Source organism: Typha latifolia, chromosome 4, assembly GCF_019914945.1.
Source record: "Typha latifolia isolate L0001 chromosome 4, TyphaL0001v2, whole genome shotgun sequence".
Taxonomy (NCBI): domain Eukaryota; kingdom Viridiplantae; phylum Streptophyta; class Magnoliopsida; order Poales; family Typhaceae; genus Typha; species Typha latifolia.
In genome coordinates this window covers 9,975,635-9,994,208 of record NC_133089.1, presented here as the reverse complement: position 1 = coordinate 9,994,208, position 18,574 = coordinate 9,975,635, and the positions used below count along the sequence as shown (strand labels likewise).

The following is an 18,574-nucleotide window of genomic DNA, read 5'->3' as shown; positions in this document are numbered from 1 at the left end:
GGTTTAGTGAAAATACCTAATTTGGGGGTTCATCGGCTTCATCGACAAATCTGGCCGGACGGCGGCTTCGAGTCGCAGCCGCTACCTCCGGAAGCACCTTGCCGTTGGCCTCGTGCCGTGGGCAGTCACCATTGGAGCTCTCGTGGCTTCGGTCGCCGTCGGTCATGGGATCGACCACCGTTCGCGGGTTCTCCACCTCGCGAGGACGGCAGCACCGTATGGGTGTTAGGGAGCTAAGGGTGCGGCCGGTGAACCTTCGCTGCGGCGGCCGCCGGCGTCTTCCTCTTCCTCTCTTTCTTTCTCTCCCTTTTAGTGTCTGGATTCAGGTCGGGTTGGATCTGAATCCAAGGAACCCGACCCGGTTCCATTATTTAATTGGATTGGGCCTTGGCCCAATCCATTTAAAAAATAGTTGGGTGGGCAGCCAACTACAGCCCAGCCCAACTGATTTGGGCTTATTTTAGCCCAAATTAATTATTCTTGGGTTAAATTGTAGAAAGATTTTTAATAATTGTTTTAATTAAAAATGTTATTGTTATTTATTATTTAAGGTGGTGATTTTTAGTACGTGAGCTAGAGATTTGAGATTTCGGTTGTCTTGCCTAGACTCAGGTGAGTGGGTTCACTCACATGTTTATTTTATTGTATTTCGTATTTTTGTCAGACCATGTAAATTTTCTGTGTGCATTTAATTATTTATTTCATCCGTACGTGCGAAAATTTAATTGTTTTATTTTCCTGTGTGCATTTAATTATTATATTCAGTGCATCACCATACTTCGTCCAAATATTGAAATTTGTGAAAAGAAAAATGAGACTAGTATTGGTACGACTTAGATAACAGTCCCAGTATAAATCGTTTGCGATTTTTCGTGGTGACTCAAGTCTATCTGGAAGTCCAGGGGAAAGTCCTAAATTAGATCACTGCGGTGACTTTCTTAGGTGACTCTGGCGGGGTTAGGGAACAGTCCTAGGTGACTCTAAATTTTTTTAACGGTTAGAGGAAAAGACAGAGTGTGTTAATCACAGGGTGATACCCTCTGATGACCGTAACCGGATCAACTATGAAGAAAAGTCTCGAGCGTCATCTCGAGGTGACTTCTAGTTGATGTGGATCCACAGGGTTTAGACCCATTGAGACATATGACAGTATAAATATCAAAAGATGTTAATATGTTGAAAACGTGCAAGGTTACAAGTTGTGACATCTCTCTATTGTTATCATCGCTATTATTTAGAGAGCATGCCTATTGCATATTGTGATGAATATTATTACTTTTAGTTTAATTTATTCAGCATTAATATGAATTAAAATTTATTTGGTTTTCGAGTGGATTCCACTCACTGAGCTATAATTGTTGGCTCACGGGTTCTATTGTTTTTGTATTGTTATTTATTTCAGGTAATAGTCAGCGGGGCGACTGAGCGAGATGTACCCGGACTCCACCTCCACTTAGGATTCACCTATTTACCTTTCCGCTCTCTTAGATTTTGTGCTTTAGATTAGAAGTTTTACTTATTTAATTTAGAGACTCAAAAATATTAACATTATTTTTTTTTATCTTCATTGCAATTAGTTATAAAATTTAATAAAGCAAATTCTCATTTTATTTATTTATTTTGTCATCGTACAGGTAGAGAGTATTAATAAGGCTTCGTGCATCTCAAGCATATTGAGATGCAGGGCCGGTCATGATTCCTATTTCGGGTCGTGACAACTATTGGGCAAGATAAAAGGCGCATTAAATGCAACTGGTGTGGAAAGGAAATAAGTGGTGGTGTCAACTGTTTGAAAGAATATTTAGCTGGAAGACAAGAAAATGTAGCAGCTTGCACTCAAGTGTCTTTGGAAGTTAAAAAGCAGATGTTGGCTCATTTAATTGGCAAAAAGAAGGATAAACAATCTGCACAACAAAGAGTCAATGATTCGTGAAAAATTGATGCATAATCTTATACAGATTGATGATGATAGTAGTGAGCAAAGTGAGGAGGATGAGGAGGAGAGACAGATGAGGAGGGCAATAAAAGAGAGCAAAAATATGCATAGAGAAGAGGAAGAGATGAGAAGAAGCACTGGTGGTAACTTTCAGAGATCTAGATCAGTTAATATACGAGGAGAGAGAGAATATGGGGGGCAGCAGTTCTACCTATAGGACTCCTGGTGTTACAGCAGAGTCTGAAAATATTGGACCAATGGATACATATCTTCAGAAAAAAAAAGGGTCATACACAGACTCCAATCAAGACAGCTCTCAAAGGAATTAAAAATGCAAAGAAACACATTGATAGAGCTATCTCTAAATTTTTCTTCTACAACCATATTCCTTTCAATGTAGCTGATAGCCCTTACTATCACACTATAGTGGATGCTATACAATCAGTAGGGCCTGGTGTTCCCCCTCCTAGTTCAAATGATATTGCTACTAAATATCTTGACTCAGAGGTAGATGAACTTCATACTTATATTGAGACATCTAAACGGTATTGGGATGAATTTGGTTGTACACTGATGTGTGATGGGTGGAGTACACAAAACAGAAGAAATATAATTAATTTCTTAGTGTACTCTGGCATTGGGACAATATTTTTAAAGTCTGTGGATGCTACTGCTCATTTTAAAAATGCAGATTATATTTGTCAATTGATGGATGAGGTAGTACAAGAAATTGGTGAAAAAAGAGTAGTCCAAGTGGTTACTGATAATGGGGCAAATTATAAAGCTGCCGGAAATTTACTGATAATTAAAAGACCTCATTTATATTGGACGCCATGTGTTGCACATTGTATTGATCTGATGTTAGAGGATATTGCAAAAGAGCCTGAAATTGACATGGTCATATGTGAAGGTCAGAGATTAACAAATTTTATATATAACCATGGTTGGGTTCTTAATTTACTCAGGCAGATGACTGGTGGTAGGGAGATCATCAGACCTGACGTCACTAGATTTGCCACTCAGTTTTTAGCCTTGGAGAGCATCATGCGCTACAAGGATGATATTATGCGGATGTTTACATCACAGGAGTGGTCTATGAAAATTAAGAATATGAAACCTAAAGATAAATCTTTAGGTGAAATTTTGAAAAATATGGCTCTTGGAAATACATTTTGGGCCTCTTGTCAAAGTATTAAGACTTATAGACAATGATGACAAGTCTGAGATGGGTTTCTTATATGAGGCAATGGACATAGCTAAAGTATCAATAAAAAAAATGTGAGCCAAAGTTATGGGAAGTGGTGGAAGATGATTGATTCTAGATGGAACAAACAACTACATAGAGATATACACGCTGCTGGTAAGCATACTTTTAAGTTTTAAGTTTTAATTTACTTTTATTTATGAATATTTAAAAAATTTGAATACTTACAATTTTTAAATTTTTATAGGGTATTTTCTTAATCCAAGATTTTAATTCTCTAAAAATGTCAATAATGATGGTGAAGTCTTATTGGGGGTTAGAAAGGTAATCAGCAAGCTTGAGCCCGATATTCATAAACAAATCCTGTGCGATAAAGAAGTTATGATTCAATTAAATAATTTTATTATTATTTGTTTCAAGTTTTAACTTTCAATAATCAATATAATCAATAAGCTAATAATATATTTCTGATTTCAGATGGAGAGATATAGATTGAGAGTTGGGCAATTCAATACTGCTAAAGTTGCTGCAGCTATATCTCATAACACCCCAGCTGAATGGTGGTCTATTTATGGATGGGAGGAGACACCAAATTTGACGACAATAGCAAAGAAAATTTTAAGTCAAACTGTGTCTTCATCACACTGTAAAAGAAATTGGACTACTTTCTCCTTAATCCACATAAAAATACGCAACTGATTGACAATGGAAAGATTGGAGAAGTTAGTTTTTTGTCATTATAATATGAGATTGAGGGAGAGAAATTTAAGAAGAAAGGCAGAAAATGAACAACTGATTGATTTAAATCATGTTTTTGATGAAGAAGACCCCTTGACTCCATGGATCAGAGAGATAGAGGACAGGATATTAGATGACAAAGATAACCTATGGTTAGATAAAATACTGGGAGAGACCACGACGAGGGCAGAGGCTAGTACAAGCCATTCAGCAGCGAAAGATAGTATACCTACTAGTACTAGTCATAGTCCTGATGATACATATGGTAGTGAGATTATTCCATCTACATTTGTTGAGGAAAGTCAAGGAGGCATAAGGAGTAAAGACAGAGAAACTGAGGATATATATACATATCAGCGACGTCGTCATGAGATGCATTTTGGTTCCTATGATTATGGTACATTGAGTATTTATTGTTTGGAGCCATCACAAGATCCATATGCTAGTTATTATCCTTAGTATCCTCAGTATTCTCAGGCACAAGATCTAAATGCTGATTATTATCCTCCTCAAACGCAAGTCACACAACAAGATCCATACAATATGACTAGTATGATGGAATTACTTTTTGGAGCATCAGGTCCCAGACATCAATATTTATAAACTTATAGTGATTATGATGATGAAGACTATAGAAATTTACGAGAACCAGCTCGGTATTCAACAAAGTTTTAAATTTTGAGTAACTTAATATATTTTTTTAAGTTTTTAGACTTCATATGTGAGTAATTTTTGTTTTCTTATTTTTTTAAAATTTTTTTAAAATTTTTCTGCATTTTTAAATAATATTTAAAATTTTATATAATTAAAAAATAGTCCGATCCGATACGAACGGCCGATACGTATCGTTTTTCTGGACGGCCAATACCGATCCCGATACTGGGAACCTTGATATTAACTTACCAACTATTTTAAAAGTTTAGATTCTATAGTTTGTCAGTTAACATAGTATTCTAGCAACACTAACTGAAATTACTGAAACTAGAAGAAAGTCACTTGATAATAGGACAAGATCAAGGAGAAAAATAAGCATACAGTAGTTCCCCATCAGCAAGAAGGTCAGCAACAGATGTCTCTTCATTGAATCTAAGATGGAGAACCTCCCCAAGCCAGATTCTTGCCTGAGTCTAATGCATGAAAAAACAAATTATATGAGCAGCTGACAAATAGCAACTTCGATCAAATATCACCTTATAAGACCCAACAATAATGGGATGACGCTTTATGCACTCAAGTAGGCAAACTAGTCAACCAAAAACTTCTCACTCCAGATAACAAATTTACTTAGGATTATAGGGCATATGAAGGACTTAAAATTAGGAGATAAGGGAGAAAACAGAATGAGTTTATTCAACCAAGTCTTGATGTGATGTAACTAGTAGTTACATAGGCATGACCTAAGCTCTTCCATGACAACTCCAGTGCTCTATCATGATATACCACTGAACAAAATGGAAATAAAAAATCAATAGAAATATAAGATGGAGAACAGAACAAACAGATTTTGATTATAAATTTAATGGTCCACTAAAAGTATGATCCAGATTACATATGCTGCCACAAGATTTCCAGGATATAGATTAGTTTTAGCTAAATTTGTAGGTTTTGGCAGAACAAGATATGTTCAACTATATGAAGAGTTATGTTGGCCACAATATACAGTTTATAATATAAAGTTTATTAATCATATCAACAGTACTGACCAAGCATACATAATGGTAAGTATATAGCTACAAAAACACTAGAATCTAGGATTCTATACTTGTGAAATTTCATCAATAAGGTCGAGGTTTTTGTCTTAGTAGAACCACTCAACAAAAGTTTACAAATTTATAAAGTATATAGTTATGCTCTAGAAAGTATCTGTAAAAATCAGAAATAAAAAAATAAAAATAAAAAGATTAAGGAAAGTTCATATGCGATGCACGTGCCTTCTCCTTTCTTCTCTTCTTTCCTTAACTGACCCATTCCACGATCACAACTAATCCTGCCAAAATCATCACGAATGCTGTTGGGGCAAACATTAGACTTTCTTCTCTATAAAACACTAGCATCCTCCTCTTCTCCTCATGTCATAACCTCTTTCTCTGTGCTACTATTTCGTCTTCTTTTTCTTCCTCCCAGCAAGAGCGTGTGTTATCGGATCTAATCGTTGGGGCATCGCTGGAGCAAGCAAAGACAACCCTGCAATATTGATGTGAACCAGGTGGGTGAGCGAGTGGGAGGTCAGTGGATAGATGTTTGAGATAGTTAAGGAAGGGAGGACAGCTAGTGGGGCTCTCAGTTTGATGATGGTCAGCATACAAGGGAGTTGGGCTTGTGGGTAGATGGCCAGCAACTATGATAAGATCAATTGGCTAAGAAAAGAAAGAATCGTGCAAGGGGAAGGGATGATTAGGGCTGAGAGGGATGAATGAGTGAGAAAACTCAAAATGATAGAGATAAGGAGAATATTAATCTAACTCAAATTATCACTGATGATACCTAAAATACAAGCCATAAGACCTTATTTATAGAGAAATAAAGTAAGACCCCTAAGGTAACTAAAATACACTAAGAATTAATCTTATCCATCCCACTTCCATCTCTCCCTCGGATTTGATCGCAATTCCGCCCTAGATAGAATTTGAATATGTAGAAAGTCTGAATACAAAAAATATAGATGATGACGTCACCGATCTAATCCATCTAGTTTCATATTTTGTTGACATCATATGAATATCTACTAATTATTCTCCCTGAATTGTACAAACTGTAAATTCTTGCAATTCACGGACTCGGGCTAAGTTGGACTTAGGATTAATTCAGCCTTGGACCATATCATTCCACCACCCTTCCGACCACCTTATTCTCAAGATGTCTATTTTGGTTTTTAAACTGTCCGAGGCTCCTGAAGCTTCTCCTCCATCACCCATGCTAAGTTGAAAGCACCCACAAAAGAACGAAGTTGAGACGTCTTCACCTCAACTAGTATGTTGCAATAGAGTCTACCAATGAGGTTGTAATCGAGATCAGCTAAGAAAGGCCAACTGCTAACCATGAGCAAGGCTATGGTGTACTTACCTAGGTTAGACCGCGACTATGGGCTGGAGGCTGCCAATGTGCTAGGGCTAAGGCTAGACCAAGCTTTCAAAGCTATAGATCTTTTTCCTAGTTTGACATGTGCACAATAAGGCTTGGCAAGTGCATGCATGCGAGCTGGGGAAGGGGATGATACCATTGATGCAGCCAAGAGTTGATATCAGGATCCAAAAAACCTTCGATCCCAACCTCTCCCTCTTTTTCTCCCTTCCTCTCTCTCCCACTTCCTCTCTTACCCTCTCTCTCTCTCCCCTACGCACTCATCTTCCTCTCCTATAGTCCTACTCCCTCTCTCTTCTAAATGATGTTTCTCAACGTAGTTTCGACCTCCATCAACGTTCCGCAAACTTCTCCAATGTAGATCCGGCTCCATCAACGTCTGGCAAACTACTCCAACATAAATCTGGCTCCATCAACGTCCGATGAACTGTTCCGACGTAGATACAACTCCATCAAACTCTAGCGAACTCTTCCAACGTAGATACAATTCCATCAACCTCTACCGAACTCTTCCAACGTAGATACAATTCCATCAACGTCCGATAAGCTCTTCACTCTTTTCTCTCTCTTTCTCCCTTTCTTTCTTTGCTATCTCCCCTCATTTTCTCCCTTTCGCTTGGCTAATCTGGTTCATTTCAACCGAAACAGCCAAAACTTGGCTGATACGGATTAGTGGATACCCCACCGAAAAGACTAGTTTTAGGGTGGGATCGAGATTAGCCAAAACTAAGAACCATGGTGGGCTTGTAATCTGGGTTTGACCGAAATGCCTCATGGGGACATTGGGCTTGATATATCGAGTCTATTTACCTTATTTATTTTATTAGCTTATGTGATTTAGTTAGAATCCTAAGCTAGAACTTGTATAATTTTGGGAAAAAATTATCAAATATTCGTGAGATGTCCAAATAATATGAAACTAGATGTATAAGATCAATGATGTCATTATCTACAATTCCTATATTTGAAACTTCTTGTGATTCAAACGCTATCTGGGGCGGAACAGAGAACCAATCCGAGGAAACTATGGAAACTAGTTTAGTTAAGTTTATCAATTTGTGTCTTATTAGGTTTAGGACTCTTTTGTTTTATTCTCTATAAATAAGGCCTTATAGCTTATATCCTAAGCATACATTGAAGAGTTGAGATTATCTTTTAGCCTTAGACTATCTTAGGAGTAAAAGTAAAAGTATTCTAGTAGTAGATGTAAATTAATCTCCCTTTATCACCACCACCACCGCTCATCATTTCTCCCAACCGTGTTCCACCACCTTCGACATTCATCACCACCCGTTGGCCTCCTCTATCTAACAAACCTAGACCCCCTTGCTTCGGATCAACTCAGATCGGTTCGTAATAGGTAGGGTTCTCGATTGGATGATAGTGCAAACGGGTTGGCCTTGCAAGTAGATAGTCAGTAGCTATGATAGGCTAACCTATTATAGAAAGAAAGAAAGTCATTCAAGCCATAAGGCCTTATTTATAGAGTAAGTCATAAGATGACTAAAACAAACTAAAAATTAATCTTATACATCCAACTTTCGTCTTTCCTTCGGATTTGATCGTGATTCCACCCTAGATTAGAATCTAAATCTATTGAAAGTCCAAATATGAAAAACATAGATAATGACGCCATTGATCTAATCCATCTAGTTTCATATTTTTTTGAATACTATATGAATATATGCTAATTATTCTTCCTGAACTGCGAAGACTGTAAATTTTTACAATTCAGGAACTCGAGCTAAATCAGACTCAGGCTCAATTTAGACTTGGACCATATCAGGTATGCTTGTGAGTCCTCTTCTATATGTTATTTAATAGAATAAATAAAGTTACAACTTCATTTTTTTATTTGTAGCCTCGACGGCGGATTTTCGTGGGCCGACAACTTCAGGTCACCGCTGAAGTTGTCGACCCACGAAAGTAGGTTCCCAAGGGTCAATTTCTCAACTCGCATCTAATCGCTGTTGTCAATCTCAGCTATGACTAAACCTTTCAGCATGTTTGCCTCATCATATTGAAGCTTTTGATTCTTCACTTTGAGATCCCCGTTACTCTAGCTACAAGATCGATAATCACCATGGCCATAAGCATGGACAATATCCTTTCTACCGCCGGTCGCCTTTACCTCCCTCACCCACCTCGCATATGTTGCCTCTGTCGTGGCAAACCTATTGGCCTATCTGGTCTTGGTTGTTAGTGAGGATGACAACCTTCAAGGGAGATAGTTTGAGCTTGTTCCTAATCTGGGTTGTTTCAAGGTCGGGTGAGCTCAACGATTTGTTAGGTTTGGGCCTTAGCCTAGTCTGCTAGCCTAGTGTGTGGATCAACCTAAGTCTTTGGCTTTCTTCTGGCCCAAATATATTTAGTAAAAAATTTTACAAATTATATATAGTGTTAATTTAAAGTAATTGGGTAAAGGTGAAGATTTATACTCATACTAGATCATTGATTTGAGTTATTCCAGGTGGACCACAAGTGAGGGTTCACTCACATGTTTTGTTCGTCTCATATTTTGTGTTACTATAATATCATGTTATCTTTGTGCAATATTATTGTTTGTACATTGCGATTCCCCGTGCAAATAGAAAGTATATGAATCATGAGTCACTAGTGAATGAGTGACTAGTGAAAAATTTGTTATGAATAAATATGACTTTTAGAACGCAAGCTAGATGTTCTTAATGCATTTTTCTGTGGTGACTCAAATCTATCTTGAAATCCAAGAAGCAAATAATTCATAATCATATGATGATCCATTTAGAAAACTCTGGCATGGTCAAAGAAATAGTCATAGACTAAACAAAAATCTTCTAAAGTGACCCTAATATCTGTCAACAGTAAAAGAAAATATAGGCATTCAATACACAGCGACACCTCCTAGTGACTCTTAGAAGATGTCAGAGTGCATTAATTACATAGTGATGCCGTTTGGTGACCCCAATAGGATCAACTACAAAGAAAAAAATACTTAAGCATCATCTCAAAATAATCCATAGGCACAGATCGAAATGAGAATGGCATTTATAGAGATTGAAAAGTTCCATAGAATGAAACCTTAAGCATGTTATCAGCTTATTATTCACATTATTATTACTTGTGTCTTATTATTCTTATTATAAGCATGCTTAGTGTTATATGTGTATTATAAATTGTTGAGCCTTAAATTTTTAAACGAATACTTATGGATTATGGATTTTATTAGCTTTTAGATGGATTCACCTCACTTACTAAGTTATAGTTGTTGACTTAAAAAAAATTTCCTAATATTTCATATGCTAGTTAGCATGGCAAATGAGTATGGTGCACTGGGACTCTATCTCTACTTAGGATTTGCGTCTTCTACCTTTAGTTGTATGAGTTGCTTTTGTTCCATCTGAAAACTATCTGTTGCCTTATTTTGGGAAGACATTGGTTGTCAAATTTGGTTATCATTATTACCCCTTTAGAGTTTTATTGATTATTGACTTGATTCATATTGAATTCTTTTATATTATAGATTTGAAATTTTTTATTTGTTATGGCTTTCATGTATCTCAAGTCTATTGGGGTTACATGACTGATCATAATTCCAAATTTAGGTCATGAGTTCGTGACAATATCCAACAACAATATATATCATATCTATTCGGTTATTTTGATGTGTCCCGCACAACGAATTCAGTCACTTGAATATAGTGACAGAGACTTTATGGTCTATAATAGCTTAATATATCTATATCTAGTTGGAAATTTTTATATTGGTCAAATAATCTAATGGCCCACATTTCTCAACCATAAGAAGAAAATTTGGGAATATGTCACCTTAGAGTACATGGGTATGCTATTACGTCTAATAATATTAGGCAGAAGAATTTTTTTCCAGCAATTATGTTGGAAGATTAAAATTGTGTTTTATTAATCTATTTTGACAAGAGACAAAGAGAGAGAATATTTTACCAAGATTTCTAGTAGTTATCTGGATGGAATATGGTTCCTGAAGGGATCATGTTGTAAAACTCTTCGAGCCTGATGAGAAATCTCTAGACACTGTCACATATGAAGTCTCTTGTGATACGGACCTTACCTCCTGTTATAGTCAATGACCAGGATAATACTCTACTTCCATGGGTTCTTGATGCAGCCTAAATTCTCTATAAGTGGAGAACCTGGCATACTAATGCCATTAGAAGATGGTCCCCATTTTCACAGTTTAATATCCCCCTTACAGAGAAAGAGAGGAGAGAAGAATTTTTTTCTGTCAGTCTATAGGCCCTATTATATAGTGGAATGGCAAATCTTCTTTCCAGGCAGGCTACTACCTCTTCCCATTAGTGATGACCTATATTTCAGAACAGACAACCTTTTTCCTAGCAGTTCCCCAGCATTTTCTTTTATTATTGATTCCCTATATCTTTAAATACCAATTATGCCCTTCAGGGTATCCCTCGGTTGTTGCATTCTTCAAGAACTTGTATCATCAACTTAATCATGGCTTCTGATTCTTTTCGAGCAAATGAGCTTTGTCCATGATGGCAGGATATGAAAATTGTGGAAAAGCTAATTAATCAAGACTGAAATCTTAATGCCAAGAGATATGAAGTGTCAAGTAATAACATGATAATCCCTAAAGTAGCTTTGCCTTGTTAAGCAGTGTACATGGGCAATAACAGTGGCCAAGCCACAACCTTAAATGATTTATGGTGTGCTATATGTTTCTTAAGTTAATTTTGACGAGTTCTCGACAAAATATGATTATGTGTAACTAATTTTTGGATTATACTTGATGCGAACTTTGTCAACTATCTGCGTAAATTCTGTTATGCGAATCAGATTAGATGCTCCTAAGGGTTATTTCTTAGTGGTACCCCTTATAACATTAGGATAGGACTCTTCAGTTTAAGTCTCTCTGTACCTAAACCCCTCCTCTTGGATGCCTATGTATTATTGTGGTGCTTGTGGCATGTGGACTGCAAGAGAGATGCCATTGATCTGTAGATCCTTCCATCTCTCCTCTCAAACCTGAGGGTATGAGGGGTGAATTCATGTGATACTCTTGCCCAATTCTTGTGCTTCGGCATCGACCTCGAGTTAGGCATCTTCAGCCCAGCAAATTGTCATCCAGTCATCATCAAATATCCTAAATTTGCTGCATCAACGTCGTCATCTTCGACCAACAATCTCAACCCTCAAAATTTCATGCTAAATTCATATATAACCACATAAAAATCAAGAAAGAATCTAACAAGCTAAAACTATCTACTTATTTGCAGAATCTTTGGTGTTCATACAACATTGGATAACAATCCCCTACAGACGCCAAGATTTAAGAGGGAGAAAAGGCTACGAAATTTCACATTCATCGTCTCCCTTCAATTGTTTTGCATGCATGCTCCAAAATTATCAACAAATCATCTTGCTCAAAATAGTCATTACTGGTTTATTCTTCCATCACTTCCCAATAAAATACTTCCTAAATGGAAGGAAGAAATCTATAAGCATCAATCTAAGCCCACCAACTTACTCTCACACTATCTCCATACAACCGATCAATCTAATACTACCCCTATCAAGAACAAGTTCCTCAAACACAAAAGCAAGTAAGGAGAACAGTCCAAATCCAATCACAAAATAATGACAAATTACTCAGAGGATCATCTTCCAAGCCACAGTACCTGCAAGAAGACGTCGTCGAGCTCGCGGAAGCTGGACTCGGGTGAGGAGTCGCTTACCCTCACCACCCCTGGAGAATCCGCCTTCCCGACCCGCCTCATCTCCTCCCGCCCCACTATTAAACCCGAGCTCCCAAAGTGAGGCAGGAGGCGGCCGGATCCGATTGAGTCGGGAGTTCAATTCCTACGAGATTGTCAGGGTTTTTCTCCGTCTTTTTCTCGTTCTTGGAGCGCAGCCGGAGACTTGACAACAAAAACGAGAAATGCGCTTCGCAGCTGTCCATTTCTGCAAAGAAGTTCTTCCTTCCAGTCTTTCTGTTCTTTCTCGTCTGGATGTTAATGCGACGTGTCGCGACATGTACAGAAAAATGTGTTTATTTCTTCTCCACGAAAAGAACGTCTTGGTTTTAACTGCACCGTTGGATTAGATTCGAGTAGTCTTTTCTTGCGTTTCGGAGAATGGACCGTAGGTTTCGTAGGAACGGACAAAAGCATGGATGATCAAGTCCACTGCTCGAGATGTTGACCGCCGTTTTTTTTTTCCTTTTCTTTTTTTACGTAGGAGTGTTTGAATTATTTGTAGAACATGCATGCTGAAGCAGCATTATTATACCGGATTTACGGATAAAGTGGTATCATAATAGTTAAATTATTTATTCATTAACATAAAATAATTGTAACAGAAAAATACTATTATCACTTTAGGTGCAGATTTAGAATGCAAATTAACAAGGTATTAATGGAGCACAATTTAATTATTAATATTATATATATATATATATATATATAGAAGCATCATCATCATCTTGAGTTCGTCAATTGCTACTTCTTTGGTTCACGTAGCAGTCTTGTTTAAAGCATAGATAATGAACCAAATAGCCACAAGACACAGAGATGATGGAATTAATATCTGGTACGTCGTATTCTGAGATTCAACCCTTCCGCATGGCCTACAAGATGGTGTCGGATTACCTCCCAGGCCCAAGGACGGGACCATGTGTTATGTGGTGTTAATCCCAATTCCCAAGTATGAAATGGTAAGCTGTGTCCACACGCAGAATAGAGTGAAATAGGAATAGCATAGGATAATTTATTATTAATAAAATAAGGAATTTATTTTAGGAATAGTTATTAATCTTATATTTACTTGTATTTTACAATAAAGTTATAATAATTATTTTTAATATGATATAAATAGAAATAAATAATATAAAATTATTAAAATACCCTTTAATTTAATTAAAAATAGATTGATGGAATAGACAAAGAAAAGAGTAATATATTATAGATATACATGCAATGTGTGTAGCAAACATTATATTACCATACATTATTATGCTTTTTCTCACCTACTAGCGGAGCCTACATATGCATTATGCACCAGTAGGTAGGTAAACATTATGTTTGAAATTAGTGCAATACCTATATCTAGGCCATTAAATCAAATTGTCATATTTGAAATTATATAATATATATTAATATAAATATAACTAAAAGATCTTTACAGTAAACATTTATAGCAAAATTCTTGAAAAATAATATAAAAACAACAAAGTTATCCAACTCGTGCAAGAATTTATAGTTAACCGTTACTAAATCATCTAAAACCAATAATTTTTAATTGACAATCTGTATATATAGTAATTCTTCAAGCTATATTTACTATATTCAATGACATATTCTCTAATTCAGCATATATGTTCTGTTTAAGTACTAAATAAGAAAATTTTATACGAGACAAATGTCAAACATTCTTAGCCATCAAAATTCAAAACTATTTCAAGGTTACTAGATATTGCACTAATCATTCAAACTTTCAAGACACTGTAACTCCACAAATGTATACTTGTCATAATAAAGTATAAATGGATTACTAGACAACAAGCACTACCTCTATGAAAAAGAATTAAAACAAATATTATCTAAGTCCACTCCTCCAAAATAGCTGCACCATAATCCAATCCTCTGGAATAGCTAGCTACATATGGCTGTACCAAATTCAACAAAATATCTTGTAAGATGCAGTCACAGCTGCAATTAAAGGTAACAGTGAGAATTACAGGTAACCCCTAGAGAGATTTTTGATACTCAACCTTCAAAGAAGTAAAGCAAGGATAAGACATTACGTCAACTTGCTAGATATCTGTGATCCATCATCTGAGATAATATGCATGAAGAAAATGGAACATAATTAAAGATATATCCACATTAGAAGCTTTAGATTTTCAAAGGAAATCAAAATTTCTTAACAAATCTTAATAACACCTATCAATAATGATATAAGAATAAGAAAGCTTAACAACATAAAAAAGAAATAACAGTAGCAAATAGTATTAAACAATAAAGAAATGTTAAAAATCACATCAAAGAAATAACAGTATATTATGAAGGCTCCTTTTATTAACAACAACAACAAACAAAATAATTTCATGCCGATAGCCCTTAGCAAATAATGTCAACATCTACAAAGTTTACAAATAGTGGGTCATAGGCTTAGGCCATCTTTTTTCTCCCCTCCTTACAGATCTGGTTCAACTAATGCAACTTAGATTCCATGATTAAAACAATTATTGAGAAGGCCTTATCAAAAGTAGTGGGCCTCAAAGCCTTGACATCAATATGAATGCCAGGTCTAAGCCCACTAATGAAGGTATTCTTCTTCAGGGCCGAGTTAGACCAATTAGTGACTCAGTTGCATATCCATACTAACTCTTCTTGGTAAGTTCAAGCTGTTGTTAACTAAGTCAGCTTAGTTAACATGCTCTGAAATTTCTCATATTAGGTTGGACAAAACTTAGCACAAATCACATCAGCAAAGTCCTACCAAGACTTGAATGGGTGAGTTCACTCAGCCGATTTGTACCACCTAATTACAACGTCCTCCAAGTGAAATGATGCTAGCTAGACCTTCTAGTGGTCATACGTGCCATAATACGTGATGAACTTCTTTGCTAGATAGGTTCAGTCCAGCAAGTATCCTCTAGAGAATTTTGGAAAATCAAGCTTGATAGTCCAAGCCTGGATCCCAAAATATAGTCTGTCATCGCTAGCCAAGTGACCTTGTGATCAATGTTGGTCACGTGGGTCATAGGCCTATGGGTTCGACTCATGTCGCACCCGAGCTGCATGCGGGTTCGGTTCAGTCCAATGACACGGGCTCATCAAGTCGTTCCATCAGTCATCCTCAGGCTCATACTCAAGCTCGGTGTTATGTACATAGGCCTCAAACTAGTTCGCACGAGGTGGTCAAACTGATTCACAAAAATTTAGCTTGTCTCAAAATTCGCGCACTTCATCTTCTCCATGCACTTGCCTTAACCCTAACCTTAGGGTAAAGATAGGATTTTGGCCTAGGGACCGCCGTCACAGCCACTATAGCCTCAGTGGCAGCTAGGCAAGGTGGTTGGCCACTGACAATTGCTATCTGACGAGTCCCCATGGTGAAGAGTAGTGGTGGCAAGCCAAAATCAATCTCGAGCTTGAGCTAGTATCGTGGCGACTATGGTGCATCACCAGTGGGTCCACTGGCCCCCAATAGCTGCTCAAAGGATGCTTGGCCCCACTATAGGAGAGTGGTGGTGATAAGAATCCCCAATGAAGCCATCCCAATAAAGGGATAGCCCCCTATGGTGATTGCCATTAGGTTCGGCCACCTGATAGTCATCGATGGCCATCATTGGTTGGTAGCTATCCCGAGGAACTGAGCCATGGCTATTGGTGGTAGTGGGAGCATCATTTTTGCAGCCACCAACCACAAGTTGGCTATAGCGATAGTGGCTGTTGATAGCGGTCTTACGGTCATCTCTAGTGGCTATCGTCGACCTAGCTCAAGTGTGGCGATTTTGTGGAAGGGACTGAATGTTGAAGTTGGGGCCGATAGATGTTCGATCGGTATTAGTCGAAAGCTAGGGTTTTTGGGCCTAGCTTCCACAGTGAGTAGAGAAGGCAACCCATTGCCATTATTACGAGCAGCTCCGGCATGGTAATAGTGCCCAGGAGGGTCTGCAGGGGCTGGAGGGGTCTTCACCACGACCGGAAGAAGGGTTGAGGCCATGGTTTGGGATTGGTTCATCCCCTCTATCACGGTTGGGTATTGATGGCCATGGCTAGCCGGTTTTCACTATGGTTGATGGTACTAGCAGCACGGGGTGGCCTACTGTGTTAGGAAGGCTGCCACTATGCTTGAATAGCCTTTCCCATCCTTTTAGTGCTCTTTGCAATGGATCTAGCGACCTCGTTAGAAAATTATTTAAAAAATATCTTCGCCCACGCCGATGGCTCATTGTCGACGGTGGCTACTGGTAGTAGAGGTGTCAGAGAAACTCCCATAGGAATGTCAACTCTTATACCAATCTTACAAACCATATTTGGACTGATTGGGAAGTAAGAAAATTATGATATTATTAGTGGTGGCCTTGAAAGTTAGCGTTCTAATGGTTGTGGTTTGCCATAAATCGAAGATCGGGATAAAAAGTTAAAGATAAAATAGTGGAAGTAGATCCTAATGAGATAGATCAATAAATATCCGATGTTACGACGATCTTCAGAGGGTGGCAGATGGTCAAGGGTGGTAGTGAAATAGCATACGTAGTAGGGTGGCTCATAGTGGAGGATGGTTGTTAGGGTTTCGGTGCTTAAAGGTAGATCTAGGGTTACCATATACTCCTACGAAGATACATATCATCTAACAACATAATAAAATATAAAGACAATAAGAAAATTTATAGAAAGTCCTAGTAGATCGAATTAACATGTTGGTTTTCTATTTTATTTAAAATTTAAAGTAATAAAATAAATCTAAGCAACTAAGTCAATTTGACTCGACTTGACTCAACTGACTTGACTGACTTAACTCATGTGGTTGGATCGTATCAAGCTGTATTCAATGAAATCATTCAATAAATACACTTCCTTAGGCTTCCACCTTCAAGAGCACCGGATACACAATGTTTAACCATTGGATCCTACTTCATGCTCAAAACCTCTACAATGTTTCAGTTCAAATATATTGTAGGAAGTAAAAAATGAGAAATTAATAATAACTTACATATAAGTCTATATTCATAAAACAACATTGAGCATATTCTTCTAAAATTTCAGCACAATTGTGACACATCTTTTGCCTTGTACAAATAATATCATCTACAATCATGTAAAGCTGATCCATATGTTTCCTTCTGCAATTCATGAATCCGTCGTTTTAAATATAATCTAAACTATCAAATAAGAAGATAGCATTATAAACATCGTTAAAAAGATGGAAGATTATAGCTCCGTGCATAATTTGACTCGATCATAATCATAAAAATATAATAGATGGGATAAAGTAATACTACTCATTAGGGACGTCGTTAATCTTATCAATAATATATTTATCCATAATGGATAATCCTTTCAATCTAATTGGATAAAACTTTTCCATCACTTTCATATATATGTGAACAACTTACCATGTATGTAAAACAACTCATTGCATACATAATAATTTTTTTTTTGCATATTTCAAATAGAAATAATAATATACATTCCCACAGTATTAATAACCGGAGAAAAACAACATAAGTTCTTATTGCTAAGAGAGACTAATAAGCATCTAATAAGTTTATTACAGAGACAAGATAAATAGAGGAATGTCATAAGCCAATCTAATCCATAAACTGAATGTAAAGTTGTTGTGCAAATTAGCGCCTATATTTCTAGATTGTAGTGGAGTAGATGAGGTAGATGGTGGTGTCAAACATTTTTTTAATATGTAGATTGTAGACTCTTGACAATTACTCTATTCTCATCTTATAACAAAGTCTCTAAAAGAAACATGATCTTCTTAATATCCATACCAGGAAATTACTATGCTACAGACATAATTAGTTGAATGTCCTAAATTTGGCTTGCATGTTGTTCAAACTTCATCTTTTCAAAAAATATCTTCTTCAACTTATATTTCGCATTTTTATCACTTGT

General features: G+C 36.9%; 1 protein-coding gene across 5 annotated transcripts in view; it reads right to left on the bottom strand.

Moving 5' to 3' along the window:
• The window catches only part of LOC140786354 (uncharacterized), a 33,105-nt gene extending 20,103 nt beyond the window's left edge, over positions 1-13,002 (bottom strand). For 3 of the 5 annotated variants that reach the window (XM_073134710.1, XM_073134711.1, XM_073134712.1), the window contains exons 1-2: positions 12,617-13,002; positions 4,914-5,005 (exon numbers count right to left, since the gene is read on the bottom strand). In XM_073134710.1, coding sequence (XP_072990811.1) covers positions 4,914-5,005; positions 12,617-12,715 — 191 coding nt within the window. In that variant the 5' untranslated portion in view covers positions 12,716-13,002. Of the gene's footprint in view, positions 1-4,913; positions 5,006-5,809; positions 6,063-12,616 lie in introns of all 5 variants that reach the window. The other 2 variants (XM_073134713.1, XM_073134714.1) reach the window with 2 other exon arrangements.
• Positions 13,003-18,574: the final 5,572 nt, after the last annotated feature.